Here is a 17,859-nt window from a genome sequence, read left to right on the forward strand (position 1 = left end):
TCTCCCTGTCCTGTCCTGTCCTGTCCTGTCCTATACTATGAGTGATGAATGTTTTTAATTGGTGCTCAGATTGGCTTGAATCGTGAATGTTGTGAATGTTATGAATTTATGAAAATGAAGTCAAAATTTCCAACTGGCCAGTAAGTACTTATTATATTCACAATAACATTCCTCAATCATTAGCGCTTTGTGTCTAGGTAATATTAGGATTAGACTTCAAATCTGCCCATGGCGAAGTAAAGTTTCTAATCAGTTCTAATACATTAATGAGATTAAATGATTTAAGTAATATTGTTAGTTACCCGACATCCGAACTTCATTGTAATATATTTGATGAACTTGTTTGATATACATGTGAGGAGAAATAAGATTTGTTTGAAATGAAAGTCGACAGTATGTTTGAGCTCGGGTGATATCATTGGTTCGATTAGCATCTTAGCGTTTGTAGAAAGGCGCAGTTTGACTTCGCCCAACCACAGTCCCAACCACAAGATTTCAACTCTTGTCACCATTTCTCAATAAGGCAACGTTAGTACAAGGCTGTGTACGCCTCCTAAATATGACCGAAGAATGTTTGTGCTGATGAACCGGTCCCAAGCACCCATCACTCACCTCCTTGTATTTCCCAAGCCGCTGGGGATATACCTATTCGCACGTTTTCCCCACGATATTAAACCATGAGGTAAATCAACCCAGATGATAACTACCGGGTGGCTTGGCATCAAAAATTCTTGCAATATAATGCAGGAACGTTGCAATATAATAAAGGGCTATAAGTTTTATTGCCACGATATAATGCACTGCGACTCCTTTAATCTAAGGCATTTCTCTTGACAGAAAGAACATGTATCCTTATGATCTTGTCTTGTGGATGAGTGTAGGATGATACATTCCTTTAGGAAGGTTGTGGTAAGATATTAGGCCCCGAAGGCTGCAAGCAAAATATTACACCAAGCCTCAATCTTTGATTTCAAGATGACAGCAAGGCGTCAATGGGCAAATCGGTTTGTTACTGGATGACTCGTCAATTTTTTTGTCAAAATACAGAGAGACTGACCTGAGTTATTATAGAGGCTCATCAGTGTCTTCCAAGGTTTCGGTAAGACTATTTGAATACATGTGGCTAGAGTGGCCGATGGTTCATGGATGTGGCACAAAATGTCAGACCAGTGTCACATTTCGATGAGTCAAATTGATGAGGCTCAATTTCTTCTCTGAGTCAAACCCGGTGACTGTTGTGTCTTTGCAGGACAAATTTTCGCAGACCAGAAGATTCTATTACCAAGAAGTGATGTGGGTTTGAAAACTTCCAGGCTGATGCCTTTTCTTGCGAAATATGGTGGCAAGGAAGTTTTGGAGTTTTCGTTTGGTTTCTTTGGGTACCTAACGAAGCTCGGAAGACTCAATAGGAATCTCAGGCCTCTAGAATTGCACCGATTTAGATGATGTAGGGGAACGAGAGGGGTAGAGGGGTAAAGATCCGGCGGCTATTGCAACATCAATTCTAAAGCGTTCTCCACTGCCAGGGGATTTTGCCGCCGAAGCAATGGATTGCGGGTGGCAAAATGCTGGCGGCAATTTTGTGATACGTTTTTAAGTTGGTGTGGGTGATCAGATCAGAGAATGGTCTTCATACATTGGGTAATGCAAGTAAGTCATGTACGATGGTTGTAAGGGTAAGTATTATAAAACACACCAAAAAGCGGCTGTGTTTTTCCTTATATACAAAGACTTTAATTAATCAAAATATTATACTTTTTGAAAATTAATATAACGAACTCTAATATACTAAAATATTATAAAGAAATATCTGAGTATATTAAATTATACTAAAATCTTATATATATTTTATTTACTATAATTATTATTTTGTAATATTCTTTTATAATTCTAAACAATTCTATTAAATAGTTTTTTAATATTATTTTCCAAGCTTTTTTAAAAATCTTTTTAAATATATTATAATTCATTTTATTAATAAAATAATAATTCTATATTTATTTTTTCATTCAATTTTATTTATTTTCAATAGAATTGAGATTAGAAGAAAAAAAAGGCCAATTCATTTTTTCAATCCCTTTTTTAAGAAAAGTTTGAATAATAGTTTCTATAGAATAATTTGGTATATTATTTTATATAAATATATAATCCAAATTCAACTTTATTCAATTATATAGATTTGATAAAATTTAGTATTAATAGAATTTTAATTTTTTTTTAAAAAATATATTTGGTTTTTTATTTGATTTGCCTAAAAAACAGTCTTAAAATATTTATTCAACTTTTTTATATTCTTTTTCTAATATATATATAGAATTAAGAATTTTATTCTTTTAATATGTAATATATATCTTTTTATATAATCTCATAATTACTTATATTTCATTTAATTATAAAATAGTATTTCATTATTTTTTAATTTAATAAATATAATCTAATACAAATTATAATCGAATTTATTAATTATTTTCTGATATAAAAGATTTTCGAAAAGTAATATAATATTTATATTCTATTTTATATAAAGTAGATCAAATAGTGAACTCCCCTACTTCTTTTCAAAATAATATAAAAGTAACTTTTTAATATAATATATACCTATTTGTTTTTGATTTATTTATAAATTGAATAAATTGATTAATTTAATCAATAATCAAAATAAGAAATCAATTAAAATGTTTCTAAGAAGTTACTTGTATTTTAATAATATAATAAATCTATTTATATATCAGATTTACTTTTTCTTTAAGAAAAAAAGATCGAATTTCTTTAAACTTTATATTAATATAATATAAAATGTATATTTTGATTTATTGATTTTTAATTATTTTTTTGATATTTAAATATATAAGATGATAGTAATATAGTAGATGGTAATGTAAATTTAATATTTAAGGATATCAATAATGAATTAAGTAATAATAGATTAACTTTTTTTATTTTAATCAATTTGAATATTATTCTTTTTTAATGTATTTATTATAAGAAAATATTAAAAACGATATTTCTTATAATAATTCCTAAAAGTATTTTCTAGAATTAATTCAAAACAGGTTTTTAAAAGTAATATTAAAACAAATAGAATAAACTAATTGAATCTATGTATTTCAATATCCCAGCTAAATATGAGTCAATTAGCGTTTTATACAATTTATCCATATAACCACTGTAGGGGTCGGAAGCTTTTTTTGTTTGTTTTCAATTCTGCAATGTACCTTAATGAATGGTGCGGTCTCAAGGTAAGGAAGAAGGGCACCTACGAATATAGTAAATATTCTGGAATCTTGCGGAGTAATAATATTGTATCATACTAGGTATACATAGCATAGGAATATCTTCTCCTTATTCGTTATCTAGACTACAGTGTAGCCTGTTTTGATGATCAATATACAGAGCTTTCTCTGAGACATTGGTATACTAGCAAAGATAGTACATGTTTCCCCCATATATCATTATCAGGTTATTACAGAATATATACAGATTACAGTCTCTTTGACATCAGGAAGGAATTAGGGGAGAGGCGTACTGGAAGGAGGTGATTTACTGAACGAAGCCGGGACGTTGCATGAGGATAGTGTATTGCACGGAAAAGGTACATTGATAGAATGTAACATAGCAAGAGGAATAGGATATTGACAGGATATGAGATGTTGAAAAGAGGGAGTATATTAAATGGGAATTCCGCATCTAAAAAGAGTTGATGCATCGACAGAAATGCTACATTGCGGATGTGACAGATTGAATAGAAGTGATTCGTCGTCTGGATATTCAACTTCTGACATACTGTATGCAGCTACACCTCAATCCATAGCCTGCGAGCCTGCCTCTTCAAGTAGCTGGAGTTCTCCAGAGTTCAGAGTTCAAACTCACCTCCTTCACTTTGGTTGCCCTTCACAACGAGATAATGTAGTGACACACACTACTTTTCATTATCATTATTGACTTGCCGATATAAAAATTCCTTATCATTTGATTGTGACGTGATAAGTATTTGGTGGGGCTTCCTTCACCCTTCTCAATTGCGACACTCACTGTGAATTGAATTTTACGATGAGATCAAAAAAGGTATCAACCAACCATCTTTGCTTCGGCATAGAGCGGAGCAATATTAAATACGAACGATATGATGCACCTTGATGCACCTTGATGCACCTATCAGATGTCGAGTTACGAAGTTACTATCAAGTCGAAAGTCCAAGTATCAAGATTTCCATCGTTTCGTGAACTTTCTTTCTGTCAAATGTGAGTGGAGATACTTTAATCAATCAATTAGTAAATCTGGGCAAAGGTAAAAAAAAGTTAGACTGAGCGACGTCATTGGGCGGGAAGGCGGTAGAAGACGGTAGAATAAGAGTGAAGACAGAAAAAAAAAAGGTTGGCTCGTTGGTTAGTGGCCCGGGTGGTTCTAATTATGAGGCTATGAGGCTATGAGGCTATAGATTATGGACGACTCCAGGGCTAGGTATGATGTGAGTCATGTGACATAACCTACCTTACCTAATACATCTATATCTATTGAGGGGCAATTGAGCCAAAAAAAAAAAAAAAAAAAAGATGGAATCATCAAAGAAATGGAATGAATTGAATGTATGGTCAATATTCAAATTCAAATGCTGAGGTAAGGTACATCAACAACCACCACCACCACCATGTAAAATATATCCCATGTAAATAAATGATATCATCCTATTCCATCGATAATTATGTTCATATGTATGTAATTAAATATTAAAAATTCAATATGGTAATCATTCAAATCCATCACATCTAGAGGATTCTTTCCATCTCCATTACAAAGTACGAAGAAGGTGATGGTGAATTCTAGAGCTTCCCACCGCCTTCTCCTTTCGTCCATATCCACCGGTTTAAGGCAAAGAAGATTCCAGAATCGAAGCTGCTGGAATCGAACTTTTCGCTTTAAAAGTCTCACAGTCAACCCAACTTTTTCATTCTGCATATTTCTCAAACAAACCTTTTTAAGATACCACTTTTGCAAACGACTCTTCTTCTCTTTTTTCACATACAAAAGCGACCAAAGAAGTTACGATACTTCGACTATTTAAATTCACATAAACACACACAACCAGATTAATACAACATGGCTCCAGCGTAAGTTACCATTCCATGTCCATCAACCCCTCCTTCAGCCTTACACGTCTAGTTCCTAGTTGGAAGCTTGGAGGTCAACGACATCAACCACCACAAACAGATTTACTAACATGTCTTGTAGTATTGGTATCGATTTGGGAACTACCTACTCTTGTGTAGGTATCTTCCGTGACGACAGAATCGAAATTATCGCCAACGACCAAGGAAACCGTACCACTCCTTCCTTCGTTGCTTTCACAGATACCGAGCGTCTGATCGGAGATGCCGCCAAGAACCAAGTCGCCATGAACCCAATCAACACTGTCTTCGATGCTAAGCGTTTGATTGGTCGTAAGTTCGCAGACTCTGAGGTTCAAGCCGATATGAAGCACTTCCCATTCAAGGTCATTGACCGTGCCGGAAAGCCAGTTATCGAGGTTGAGTTCAAGGGAGAGAACAAGCAATTCACACCAGAAGAAATCTCTTCTATGATCTTGGTCAAGATGAGGGAGACTGCTGAGGCTTACCTCGGAGGAACTGTCAACAACGCTGTCGTCACTGTTCCAGCCTACTTCACCGATTCTCAACGTCAAGCCACCAAGGACGCTGGTCTCATTGCTGGTCTTAACGTTCTCCGTATCATCAACGAACCTACCGCTGCTGCCATTGCTTACGGTTTGGACAAGAAGATTGAGGGTGAACGTAACGTTCTCATCTTCGATCTTGGTGGAGGAACCTTCGATGTTTCTCTTTTGACCATTGAGGAGGGTATCTTCGAGGTCAAGTCCACCGCTGGTGACACTCACTTGGGTGGTGAGGACTTCGACAACCGTCTTGTTAACCACTTTGTTAATGAATTCAAACGAAAGCACAAAAGTAGTTTTTCCCCTTTCTTTCACTGTTTTCTTCCCCGCCCCCCCCCCCTTTCACCCTCCCCCTATTCAGTACTTTCAATTGTCGAAAATAGTTGAGACATTGAGTAGTATGCTGGGGCGGCAATCACATTGCAATACTTTCAATTGTCAAGATTCTTTGAGACATTGAGTAGTATGCTCAGGCATCACTCACATTTGTAATGTTTTCAATTGTTGAGATTTTTTGAGACATTGAAATACTGGATATCACCAAGTCACTTTTTTTTCACATTCTTCATTTACAATATGCTAACATACTATTTTACAGAGGATCTTTCTTCCAACGCTCGTGCCCTCCGTCGTCTCCGAACTGCTTGCGAACGTGCTAAGCGTACTCTTTCTTCATCCGCACAAACCTCCATCGAAATTGACTCTCTCTTCGAGGGTATCGATTTCTACACCTCCATCACCCGTGCTCGTTTCGAGGAACTCTGCCAGGACCTCTTCCGTTCCACCACCACCCCAGTCGACCGTGTCCTCGCTGATGCTAAGATCGACAAATCCAGAGTCCACGAGATTGTCCTTGTCGGTGGTTCTACCCGTATCCCACGTATCCAAAAGCTCATTACCGACTACTTCAACGGTAAGGAGCCAAACAAGTCCATCAACCCTGATGAGGCTGTTGCATACGGTGCTGCTGTTCAAGCTGCCATTCTCTCTGGTGACACTTCTTCCAAGTCCACCAACGAGATTCTCCTTCTCGATGTCGCGCCATTGTCTCTCGGTATTGAGACTGCTGGTGGACAAATGACCAAGCTCATTCCAAGAAACACCACCATCCCAACCAAGAAGTCTGAGGTCTTCTCTACCTTCTCTGACAACCAACCTGGTGTCCTCATCCAAGTCTTCGAGGGTGAGCGTCAACGCACCAAGGACAACAACCTTTTGGGTAAATTCGAGCTCACTGGTATCCCACCTGCACCACGTGGTGTTCCTCAAATTGAGGTCACCTTCGATCTTGATGCCAACGGAATCATGAACGTCTCTGCACTCGAGAAGGGAACCGGAAAGTCCAACAAGATTGTTATCACCAACGACAAGGGTCGCTTGTCCAAGGAGGATATCGAGCGCATGTTGGCTGAGGCTGAGAAGTACAAGGCTGAGGATGAGGCCGAAGCTGAGCGTGTTGCTGCCAAGAACGCTCTTGAGGGCAAGGCTTACCAAATCAGAAGCTCTTTGTCTGAGGCTGACCACGAGCTCTCCAAATCTATCCCAGACCCAGCTGCCAAGGCTGAGTTGCAAGCCAGCGTTGACAAGATCGTTGCCTGGGTTGACGAGAACCAACAAGCCACCAAGGAGGAGTACGCACAACAAGAGGCTGACCTTGAGGCAGCCATCAAGAAGGCAACTGCTGGTGGAGCTGGTGGTGCCGGTGGTGAACCAGCTCAAGATGCTGAGATCGAGGAGGTCGACTAAATGTTTTCTTTTTTTATCCTGACGAATTTCCTTTACTCTGCATATGATAATACCTCCACACACGATGGTTATTGGGTGTTTACTGGTTTTTTTCTATTGTGGTTAGATTTGCGGTTGTTTTCTACATCGGAAAAGCCGGTGTTCTCAATGTATTAAAGCTTTAAATAGGAGCATAAAATATAACATGATTAAATAATACTTGACTTGTCCCAAGATAAATTTGATGTGATGTGAGGATTAAACATACCTTGAGGAAGAGTTTTGTCTGGGTTTTTGTATAAGCTTATGGTTGTCGCATACCCTATCAGTCAACTTCCAACTTTCAGTTATCGCAAAGCTTTTCAAACAATAACTTGACCACTTCTAATTTCTTACACATATACCTACCTACCTTACTCGTTTTCTTTCTCTTCTTCTTAAGTCTTTTCCAATCGAGTTCTTTCTCTTTTAAGTCAATGGTCAACGAAATAATTGATCTGTGATTGTCTGGTCAGCTTTTGAAGAATGGATTGTTCATGTATCTTTTTCTCAAGATTTTCTTGGGATGTCCTTTGATGTGTTTGTTGTACGAGTATTTAGATGTTTTTTTGAGCTGGGAAATTGGATTTTATATCTCCTTTACTTTCCCTCTTCTACATCTCATACTATTTGAATAGTCCTTCCTTTCTCCTTCTTTTATTATTGTTTCTTGTTTACTTTCTCTTTTCTACTCTTTACTTTCCCCTTCTTACTATTCTTCTTTTCTTCCTCTCTTTCCTTCTAATACGTTCCCCCTCTTCCCCCCTCTTACATCTCCTCTCACTCCTCTTTTTATTTCTTTTCTTTTGATTCCCTTTTCTTCTCTCATTTCCCTTTATCTCACTACCCCTTATCCCATACATACCCCTCTTTCTCATCCTCTTCTCTTCTTCTTCTCCTCTCCTATACCATCTTTCACTTTCGCTTCTTTCTACCCCTCACCTTTCCCCTCACTACCCCACTAGCCCTCCCCTCCTCTCATTCCTTTTTTTTGGAATACTTCCTCCCGCCCTCTTTCCTTGCCCTACTCTTTTTTCTCTTCTTCTTCGCTTACTTTCCTGCTCTACCCCTCTTCTCACTAGCCTTCTCCTATCACTCTTTCCCTCTCCTATCCTTCTATCACATTCCCCTCATACCCCACGATTAGTTATTCTCCTACCCCTTCTACCCCTCACTACTTCCCTTTTAATTTCTTTTCTTTCACTACCCCTTCTTTCTTACTTTTCCCTTTCTACCCTTCCTCTTTTATCCCTTCTTTCCTGCCCTTCTATCACATTCCCCTCCTACCCCTCATCTCCTCTTTCATATCTCCTCTTACTACTTCTCTTTTTAAATCACCTCTTACTTTTCAATCTCTTCTTCATCTCTTTCTTGTCCTCTTTTACTTCTCCTCTTTTCAACCCCTCTTCCGCTTTCTCTCGCTTCCCTTATTTCACTATACTTATTCTATGCCCCTTCTCTCCTACGCCATTTTCACTTCCCTCTTTTTCTAACCCCAATTTCTGCCCCTCCTCCCCTATACAACCTTCCTCTTTCAAACACTCATCCCTCAACCAATCCATTCCCCTTATTTCCTTCTATTCACACTCTTCTCCTCCTCTATCCCCAACCACATCTCCATCTCCAATAATCCCCTTACCTTCCTCTCTCAAACACCCATCCCTCAACTATCCATTCTCCTTCAACCCCCAACCCTCCAATCTCTCATCTCACATCTCTCATCCCTCTTTCATCTCACTCACCTTCCACCTCACTATCTCACTCACCCACCCAACAAACCCAAATTACACCTTTTCCCGAATCTCCACTCTTTCACACACATATTCCCCTATCTCTATTACTCTCCTATTACACCCCCTATACTGAAACTCACATCTCTTCTCCTTCTCCTTCTTCTCCCTACACCCTTTCCATAATCATCAAAATCCCGATTTGGGTTTTAGGTCTTGTAAGAAAGAATTGGAATAAAGAGTAGAGTAAAAGAATTGATGCATGGGGATGTAGTATGTATATATATATATATAATGTATACATGTCTGCTTTTGGAAAGATGTCTGGGTTGGAATTTGGATAGGGGGTGCTGAAATATATTAGATATATATAAAATAAAACAGGATTTTAGAATAATAATTAAAGAAATTGGGAATGTGAGAAATAAAGAAATATAAAAATGGATTTGTGAGGGGAGAGGAATCGAGGGCTGGGATATTGTGTGTATGTGTGTGGAAAAGGTTTGGGATATCCTAATATATATATATAAATGTAATGTAAAAGGGAGATGGAGGATTGGTCATGCATGGGAAATGCAAAAAGGCGGTTGGAGGTGATGTTTGTGATTGTTTATTTATTATTGTTCAATAGGTAGATATTGGAGAAGTGAAAAATAAGAAAATGAAAACTTCTAACGCACCTACCTACCTACCCACCAGGTAATCCCCAGAAATCTTGGAGATGTTGTCCAACATATAATATCTACATATCATCCTAGCATTCACCACTCACCACTCGCTATTCACCAATTCCCAAATATCAATCATCTGTTCAGAAACCATAAAAGATACAAAACATACAAATGAATAAATACATTCATGTATCCACCCCCTATCCATCCCCTATATATCTCCTTCCCCTCCTCCTTCCCTCCTCCTTCCCTCCTCCTTCCCTTCTTCTTCCCTCCTCCTTCCTTCTTTTTCCTTTCTCCCTTTTCTTCTTTTTCTCTTCTTCTTCCTTCCTCCTTCCTTCCTTCTTCCCTCCTCCTTCCCTCTTTTCTATCTTCCCCATCTTCATCCCCTCCTCCCTCCCCCTTCCTCACAAAATCCAATCTTATACTCCCATCCACCCATCCACCCAGCTAAAAAACAAACAAACAAATCAACCGATCCCAATCTTCAATATACGATATCTGAGATTTTTCTACGAGGGCCAGGGAAGTGGATAATGAAATGGATATTTTCAACATTCGAAGTTAATTACAGACAGGTAGATAGATAGCGATATCCATTATAATATCTACTCTACTTTCTCTATCCTTCTACCTACATAGTTGAACTTTCCGAGTTGATATGTATCATCGGCGGATTGCTTTACTCCTCCTTCTCTTCTCTCTTCTCTCTTCTCTCTTCTCTCTTCTCTCTCTTCTCTTCTCTCTTCTCTCTTCTCTCTTCTCTCTTCTCTCTTCTCTCTTCTCTCTTCTCTCTCAGGTATACATAACACTTTCACGGATCAACTCACCATATATACTACCTGCCCCACACCTGAACACTCTGTAAATAACGGAACCTTCTGCTAGTAGATAGTGATTTGGGGGATCAGGTTTATTATGTGATTTAGGTCTGAGGTTGGGTTGAATGTGCGGGTGTGTGTGAATATGATATAAGTATGTTATGGTATTAAGCTAACAAAAAGTACATTTCAACAAGAGAGAATATTTATACACGATTTAAGATATTGTAGTTTAAGTTTGAATGTGGAATGAATGAGTGGAAAGAGATGAAACCGTGTGTGATGTGAATGATGAAGATGGGAGGGAATTGATATTGTTAGTAGGTATGTAAGATGTTCTTAATGTTTAGTATTTTGGTGTCTTGGTGTTACAGGAACAAAGGATTCGATTGTCTTTTGGTGAATGTGATCTTTATTTGCCTTTTGGTTGTTGTAGATGAATGATGAGAAGGGAGGAGAGTGGATCCGTGAAGTGATACCCAGCGTGGTGGTTTCATTTCCCACGATAAAGTGGAATGATGGAAAGCAATCAAGAAAAAGCCTTCTGGATAGAAAACGGCATGCGAATACTATATACTCATCTCCAAGAAGAATCCTGACACCTGGTATCCGAAATAAGTATTTCATTCTTCTTAGTCAAAGTAGACATTGAGAGATGATAGATACATATTTTTGCCTGGTTTTCGCAGTTTATACGAGGGGGGGAATAAGACTAATATCATCTTTATATCTTTCGATACAATGGTACTTCAAAGGCGAAGGCAAAGGTATGTATATCCTTGATGAGTCGAAAGATTAAGAAATATTGATATGCTTCCCAACAAACCCTTCGATGGAACCACGTGTGAAATAGATAAATTTCTTTTGAATAAAATGAGGTACTCGGAAACTTTTCTTTTCCCGTTAAATTTGGCTACTGAAACTGAAGGAACCATAGATGAACTGTTGATACAGCACGCTTAATATGTTTTCTGGCAAAGCATACGATATTATAGTAGAGGGAAAGGTGTAAGAAAGGTAGTGGAGGAAATATGTAAATCATGCGCGTCACACAGGAGTTAGCGACAATAGGACGAAAGGAGACGCTAAGACAAGTATGAAGATCTATTCAGAAATTCTTACACTGGAGGATATCTTTTTTTTCAAAAGAAATTAAATAGGTGTTGGTTGGGGACTTGTGTGCTTTGTTTTTCTGAATGAAAATGAGGTAGGAACTTGGGTGCTGGGACTTCGATGAATGACGACATGATCTCTATGTACTTGTTGATAAGAAAATCAATAGTTTTGATATCTTTTGGGGAGGGGGGGAGGGGGGGGGGTAAGTGGTAGGAAGGTGGGATGGGATATCTGAGAGCCCTTGGATTTTTTGGTAGATCAGGACATGAATGATTTGAGTTCAAGAAAGATGATAAGATGATAAGATCAATGTGCTCTCCCTCACCACCTGTTCAATGGTACAAGAGAAGAAGATTTTATCCATGTTTTGATCTTGGATGTAGATTGGGATATGGATATTATGGATTAGCATTTGAAAATCCCTCAGGTGGTTTGGGCTTCACCGGCTTCAGTAGTTGAATTCGATTTTCGACGAGGGAAAAGTGGACGATGTTGATATGTCACTCTTGTATCGATCGAGCCCACGTGCTCTGAGCTGAGTTGGAAAGGAAAATAAGTGAAAATAGGTGATAACACTTTGATTTCATTCTTTCTGGAGACCTGGGTAGAATTGGATGTTTGAAAGCTCTAAACATTGCATTGGATAAGGTATCAGCCACCAGCTTTGTACCCAGTAGAGAAAAGGATGGTCATTAATGCTCTTTCTTTCGCCAAGTCGGATTTTGGATGTTGGGAACTTGGGATAGGCTAGGCTAGATGAAAAAAACGTGATTTGGATTGTATCAAATCTCAGCTCCAAAGTAAAACTCCACTTCTGTGCGTTGGACGGTATGAATCGCACATCATAGCAAAAGAAATGTGAAGGATCGAAGCCTCTGAGACCATAATCAAATGCGACTTGGAAATTCCTCGAATAAGATGTTTCCTGAGGTACATAAATATTACCTAATGATACTCTTAATATGCATTGAGACTAGGTGATTTGGTTGGTGGTAGATAATAGATAGTAGATACGAGTAGGTCGTAGATTGTCCGTTGTTTGTGCTACCTGTGCCTGTGCAGACGGTCTTGCATTGATGTTGCTAATCCAAGTACAAGTGAGTAGCTAGGTAGGTGTAGCGATGACATGGTTTTGTATGGAAAAGATTGAGAGACATGGGATTGGAAAGAAAGCTGGTATCCGACTGGTTTTATGTGGAGGATATACCTCCGTAAATGTGCTTAAAGCGAGAACCGAGGAGAGGGTTGTGATCTTATTATTAGCTACAATGTGCTCGGATTGATGTGTACAAGTAGGGAGATGGATTGATTGGTAGAGGGTTGGTAGAGAAAGGGTAGAGCAGAGGAAAGGGAGATGGAGTAGAGAAAAGGGAGAGAAAAATGAATAAAACCCCTAATTTGGTGGTGGTGGTGATGGTGTTGTTGTTGTCGTGGTTGTCGTGGTTGTCGTGGTTGTTATTCGACAGTGAAGTTATTGATCCTAAATTATGCCTAATTTGGATGATCAGGTTGGGCAGGTCGGGTTGGTTAAGAAGTTAATAAGATGGAGGATGGATGGGCTCGTGGCTCGATGGCTGATGGTCAAGTGCCCAGGTGGTCCTTAAAGTTTACTGTAGTGAGGGTGAAGTAAGACATAGCAAAAGCTTATTAATACCACGGATTGGGCTGTGATGACTAATCCTACCGCCAGTACTCACTCGAGTGCACCATCCCTACTGGGTAGATGTATCTAGACGGTACCGAATGATTGGATTCTCGTATCCTCTCTCTCTCTCTCTCTACACCTAAAACCGTCTAGAAGACTAGGACAAGCGACGACAAGGTGACAAGGTGACAAGGTGACAAGGTTATGATTCTAGAACTTATTACACCTTCCATCTTCCAACTTCCCACAATCATATCTTACTCGTAAAAGGAAAGAGGCAAAAGGCAAAAGGCAAAAGGCAAAAGGCAAAAGGCAAAAGGCAAAAGGCAAAAGGCAAAAGGCAAAAGGCAAAAGGCAAAAGGCAAAAGGCAAAAGGCAAAAGGCAAAAGGCAAACTCGACATTAATAGCCTAAGGTTGGAATGAAGAAAGTCCTTCTTAACATAATTCTTACCAATTGAATTCTCTATCTTCAAAAACCCCAGCCAGCGAACCCAGTCCAAAGGAAAATCCTCAAATCCCCAAAATCCCCCCCCCCCAAAAAACAACAACAACAACAACAACAACAACAACAACAAAAGTCCTCTCTCTAACTCCCAGCGCCCGCCAGATCATCCATTCATTTTCCCAATCACCAAAATTTCTCATAATCATCCAAGCTAAACGCATTGCATGCGCTCTTCCACCAATCATTCTTTCAATTGAATTGGAGATCCAATCCCCTCTTCCATAGAGCCAAGGTATCTGCCCCCGCTATCAGAACCTAGCTTGTCATTATAGGAAAAAGCGTGGAAGGGTCCAACTCCATTTTTCCCACTCCTCTTACCGTTCCGTGGCGATTACTGCGACTGTGGTCTCACGCTTGTAGCACTTCTATCCATTCACATTCTGATATCCATTTCCCCTGCTTCTTACACAAATAACCTCTCCGTACCAGTCAACTACCTACCGGCTGCATTCAAACTTCTGCTGCTTTCCGACCCACACCTTCTGAAAGACCCTATCATACCAAAAGCGGATACAAGATCTCTTCCGGTAGGCAGTTCGACAATAATGTCAATCAAGTAAGTGAATAGTCGTCTCTTATGGTTTCTGTAGTGTAGTATTTCATTGCCGTCACTTTCTTCTTTCCTCTCTTCATTCTCAATTCTATCTTCTCTTTCTCTTTCTTGTCTTTTTTGCTTTCATTTTTTTCAATCATGTATGCTTTTCACCAAGAACAGCATCTTTATGCCTTGCATATGGCACAAGAAGAAATGCTAAAATCTACCCGTGAAAAAAGTTGGGTAATGACCTCTAATGAGGCTGGATTCGTCAAACTTCCCAATGAACGAATTCTTTACACTTCACCTCCTCGAACGGCTTTACAAATTTCTACGACGATAACACCCCCTGGCGCAGAGCCATATTCAGCCAAAAGTGACGCTGGGGTTGTTTATATCAGTAACCAACGAGTAGGTGCATCCATTCTGCTTTTCGCATGTTTGGAACTATTTGCTGATTCCCATGAAGATAATTTATCTTCCAAGTACACCCACCCCCGAACTTCAATCATTTTCTTCGCCAATTCTCAACTTGCAAGATAGTTATGTTCGTGCGCCATTCTTCGGCGCCAATTACTGGACTGCTCTCTGCAACCCGGTTTCGGGAGGTGGAATCCCTCCAGACTATCCGTCGGTTGAGCTTAAGATGACATTCAGAGAAGGTGGGGCTTTCGATTTTCATTCTTGCTTGGAGCAAATAAAGGAGCGTCTATACCAAGTTTATAGTGTCGCACGCGAACACGGGGGAAGGGGAACGAGTGGAGTAGATTTGGCGAACATGGATTTAGAGCAATTACCTGCTTATGAAGCTGCGACAGAGGTTACAGATGAAGCACCTGAGGTAGCTCGAGATAGCGGGGTAGCAAACACAACTGGAAGTTCACGGCCCGAGACCTTCACCGCGCCAGCTGAGCCCCCTCCAGATTATGAAGAAGCACAAGCACAAGCCGTTTCGGTGGACCTGGATCAGCGATTACGAGAGCAAGCCGAGAGACAATGAGAGGGGGTAAGCGACATATATAGAATGCTGTGTTACATATGTTTTGTTGCATTGGGTATTACGAAGTCATGAATAAATGAATACTGGAAAGGTAGGGCATCTATGGGGGGGGGGGGGGAAGGCGTTCTTCTATCACAAATTTGCACATAAGATTTGGCACGGTCTATGATCAGGAATGGGGCTATAAAGCAGCACTGCAATGGCGTTTTGAGAGGTTGACGATAAATTGCTTCAAGATGGAATTGATGTCTAAAGTAGTCTGAAATAGCTAGCATATCATGAAATAAATAAATAAAAATAAAAAAAATGAGACCAATTAGCAATTATGTCGTATGTTTTGTAACTTATTCAACTACCTATGTACTTCACACTATTAATCAATCAAGGATATGAGATTTTGCACTGATGATAAATTTCGAGTTGATGTCGGAAAAACCAGGAACCACATTTCATCGACCAATCAAATCCGACCAATTGCAACTGAGGCCTCAATTTTGGCGAGGATCATTTCTCATCCGACACGCTGGATTTTGACCCGAATCAGATAGTATTCTACCACCAAGACCACAACACACTCAACGTTCTACAATTGGTTTGAATCCCCGAAATCGATTGTAAAGATGGGTTTCTTTGACAGCTGGAGCGATCTTGTATCGGCTGCTACACCATGGAGTCAGGCAGAGGCTGAGGCCGTTTCTGGAGGTTCGAGTACGGAGAAGACTCCTGCGCAAAAGGATGACGGTGGAGAGGGTGAGGCAAAGGTACGTTTGGCCCTGGCCTTTGATTTTGAGTCTGCCGGAAAATTTGAATGAGATTTGGATGTGGAGTTGGAAATGAGGTGGGATACAGAAAAAGGCAAATGGAAGGAGGGGGACAACAATACTTTTTTGATATGTGCGGGGGTTTCGGATTTTACTGGTTGGATGTGGAGGGCCTGGAAGTTGTCATTTATACTTGGACTGGACATGTGCTGACTCGATATTGTTTACAGGATCCATCTGGAGCCACTCCAGACAAGAGAGCAGCCAAGGATGCTGAAGAGGAAGAGTCAAAGGACGAGGAGCCTGAAGAGGAAGAGGAAGAGGAAGAGGAAGAAGAGGATGAAGAAGAGATGGTTGATCCAAAAGATAAGATTGAAGAGGGTAGGTTTCTATGTTTATATGCTGGGATAGATTTCGAGCAGAGAAGGGAAATTCCAACAACTGCAGTTCATGCAGAAAGCTTGGGATTTCCTCAAGCTGCTTCAGGTCTACAACCACTTAATTATGGGCATAAAGGCTAACTTTCAACAGAATGTAAGGAATCTGCGGCTTGTGCTCCTTCTAAGCACCACTATGATGAGTGTGTTGAGCGAGTTACAAGTGGCAAGGAACAAACCCCAGGCGAGGATTGTGTTGAAGAGTGTATGTACCATCTACTCCCATCCACCCCTAGTTACTAACCCACAAACTACAGTCTTCCATCTCGCCCACTGCGCCACTGCCTGCGCTGCCCCAAAGCTCTGGAACACCCTCAAGTAAATCCAAGCTCGACTATCTAGTACATCACGGAATTACGCACAAAACATGAATCGACTTTTTAGATGAACGGAGAGGGAAGATGGGAAGAAGTTAGAGGATGGCGGAATTGTACAAATATGAAACCAAAATCCGTTCTTGAGCACTGCATTGCATATCAGATCAGATCTCCATTTTTCACCGAACGCATTGCATGTAGTATAGAAAAGGAATCGTTATAGAACTGACTTTGGTTCTCTTTATGTTTTATCTTTGGTTTCTGGAATTTGTGCTTGGTTTTATACCTGCAAATCATGTTTGGATTTGAAATTCTTATCATTTCGGATCTTTTTCTTGGGTGACAAAGTAATCTTGTAATCACAAGCAAAACTCATCGACAAAAACACCTGTATACATACTCGAATGCCTAGGTACTCTCTTCAAACCTCTATCTCTCACGCGGGGTTTTCCTCAATTTGGAAAACAGATAGATATTCATACTTCGGGGCTTTGTATATATTCGGATAATGGATAATTGCATCCTGGTCTCGTCCCTGTTTTTGAATGTACCGTACCACGAGACCTTATCTTTTGGTCCATTCAGAGGGGGTGGAATGTTATGTGTACACTGTTTCTTACGTGCGAGCATGTGAGCTTCGATTGTACGGCCAATGATAATTGGATGTGACATGATGTATCAATATGGGTGATATGGATGTACACCATACACGAGACGATATACCTGAGTGAGGGGATGGAGGGTTGCATCCCCTTTTAGCTATCTAGTTTGTAGGATAAGTAGATAGGATACCATGATTTCTAATCTTCTTTGATATGAAGCTTGTATGCTGCTGCACGGCATACTTGTACTTGTTACTTCCTGCTCACGAAGTAGAATAGAAG

At 39.7% G+C, this 17,859-nt stretch overlaps 3 protein-coding genes across 3 annotated transcripts; all 3 read left to right on the forward strand.

The window, feature by feature from the left end:
* Window positions 1-5,098: 5,098 nt before the first annotated feature.
* Window positions 5,099-7,418, forward strand: EAE97_000576 (uncharacterized protein; the record flags this gene model as incomplete). The annotated part of the gene is made up of 3 exons (XM_038871086.1): window positions 5,099-5,109; window positions 5,231-5,964; window positions 6,271-7,418. The coding sequence occupies 3 exons, from the start codon at window positions 5,099-5,101 to the stop codon at window positions 7,416-7,418; spliced, it is 1,893 nt and encodes a 630-aa protein (XP_038738447.1).
* Window positions 7,419-14,616: 7,198 nt separating this feature from the next.
* EAE97_000577 (uncharacterized protein) lies at window positions 14,617-15,563 on the forward strand (the record flags this gene model as incomplete). Its single annotated transcript, XM_038871087.1, has 2 exons — window positions 14,617-14,871; window positions 14,930-15,563. 2 exons carry the CDS (start codon window positions 14,617-14,619, stop codon window positions 15,458-15,460), a joined length of 786 nt encoding a protein of 261 aa, XP_038738448.1. The 3' UTR covers window positions 15,461-15,563.
* Window positions 15,564-16,080: 517 nt separating this feature from the next.
* EAE97_000578 (uncharacterized protein) lies at window positions 16,081-16,980 on the forward strand (the record flags this gene model as incomplete). Its single annotated transcript, XM_038871088.1, has 4 exons — window positions 16,081-16,221; window positions 16,452-16,602; window positions 16,753-16,863; window positions 16,916-16,980. The coding sequence occupies 4 exons, from the start codon at window positions 16,081-16,083 to the stop codon at window positions 16,978-16,980; spliced, it is 468 nt and encodes a 155-aa protein (XP_038738449.1).
* Between the last annotated feature and the right edge of the window lie 879 nt (window positions 16,981-17,859).

Source organism: Botrytis byssoidea (assembly GCF_014898295.1).
Source record: "Botrytis byssoidea strain MUCL 94 chromosome Unknown BBYS_001, whole genome shotgun sequence".
Classification (NCBI taxonomy): domain Eukaryota; kingdom Fungi; phylum Ascomycota; class Leotiomycetes; order Helotiales; family Sclerotiniaceae; genus Botrytis; species Botrytis byssoidea.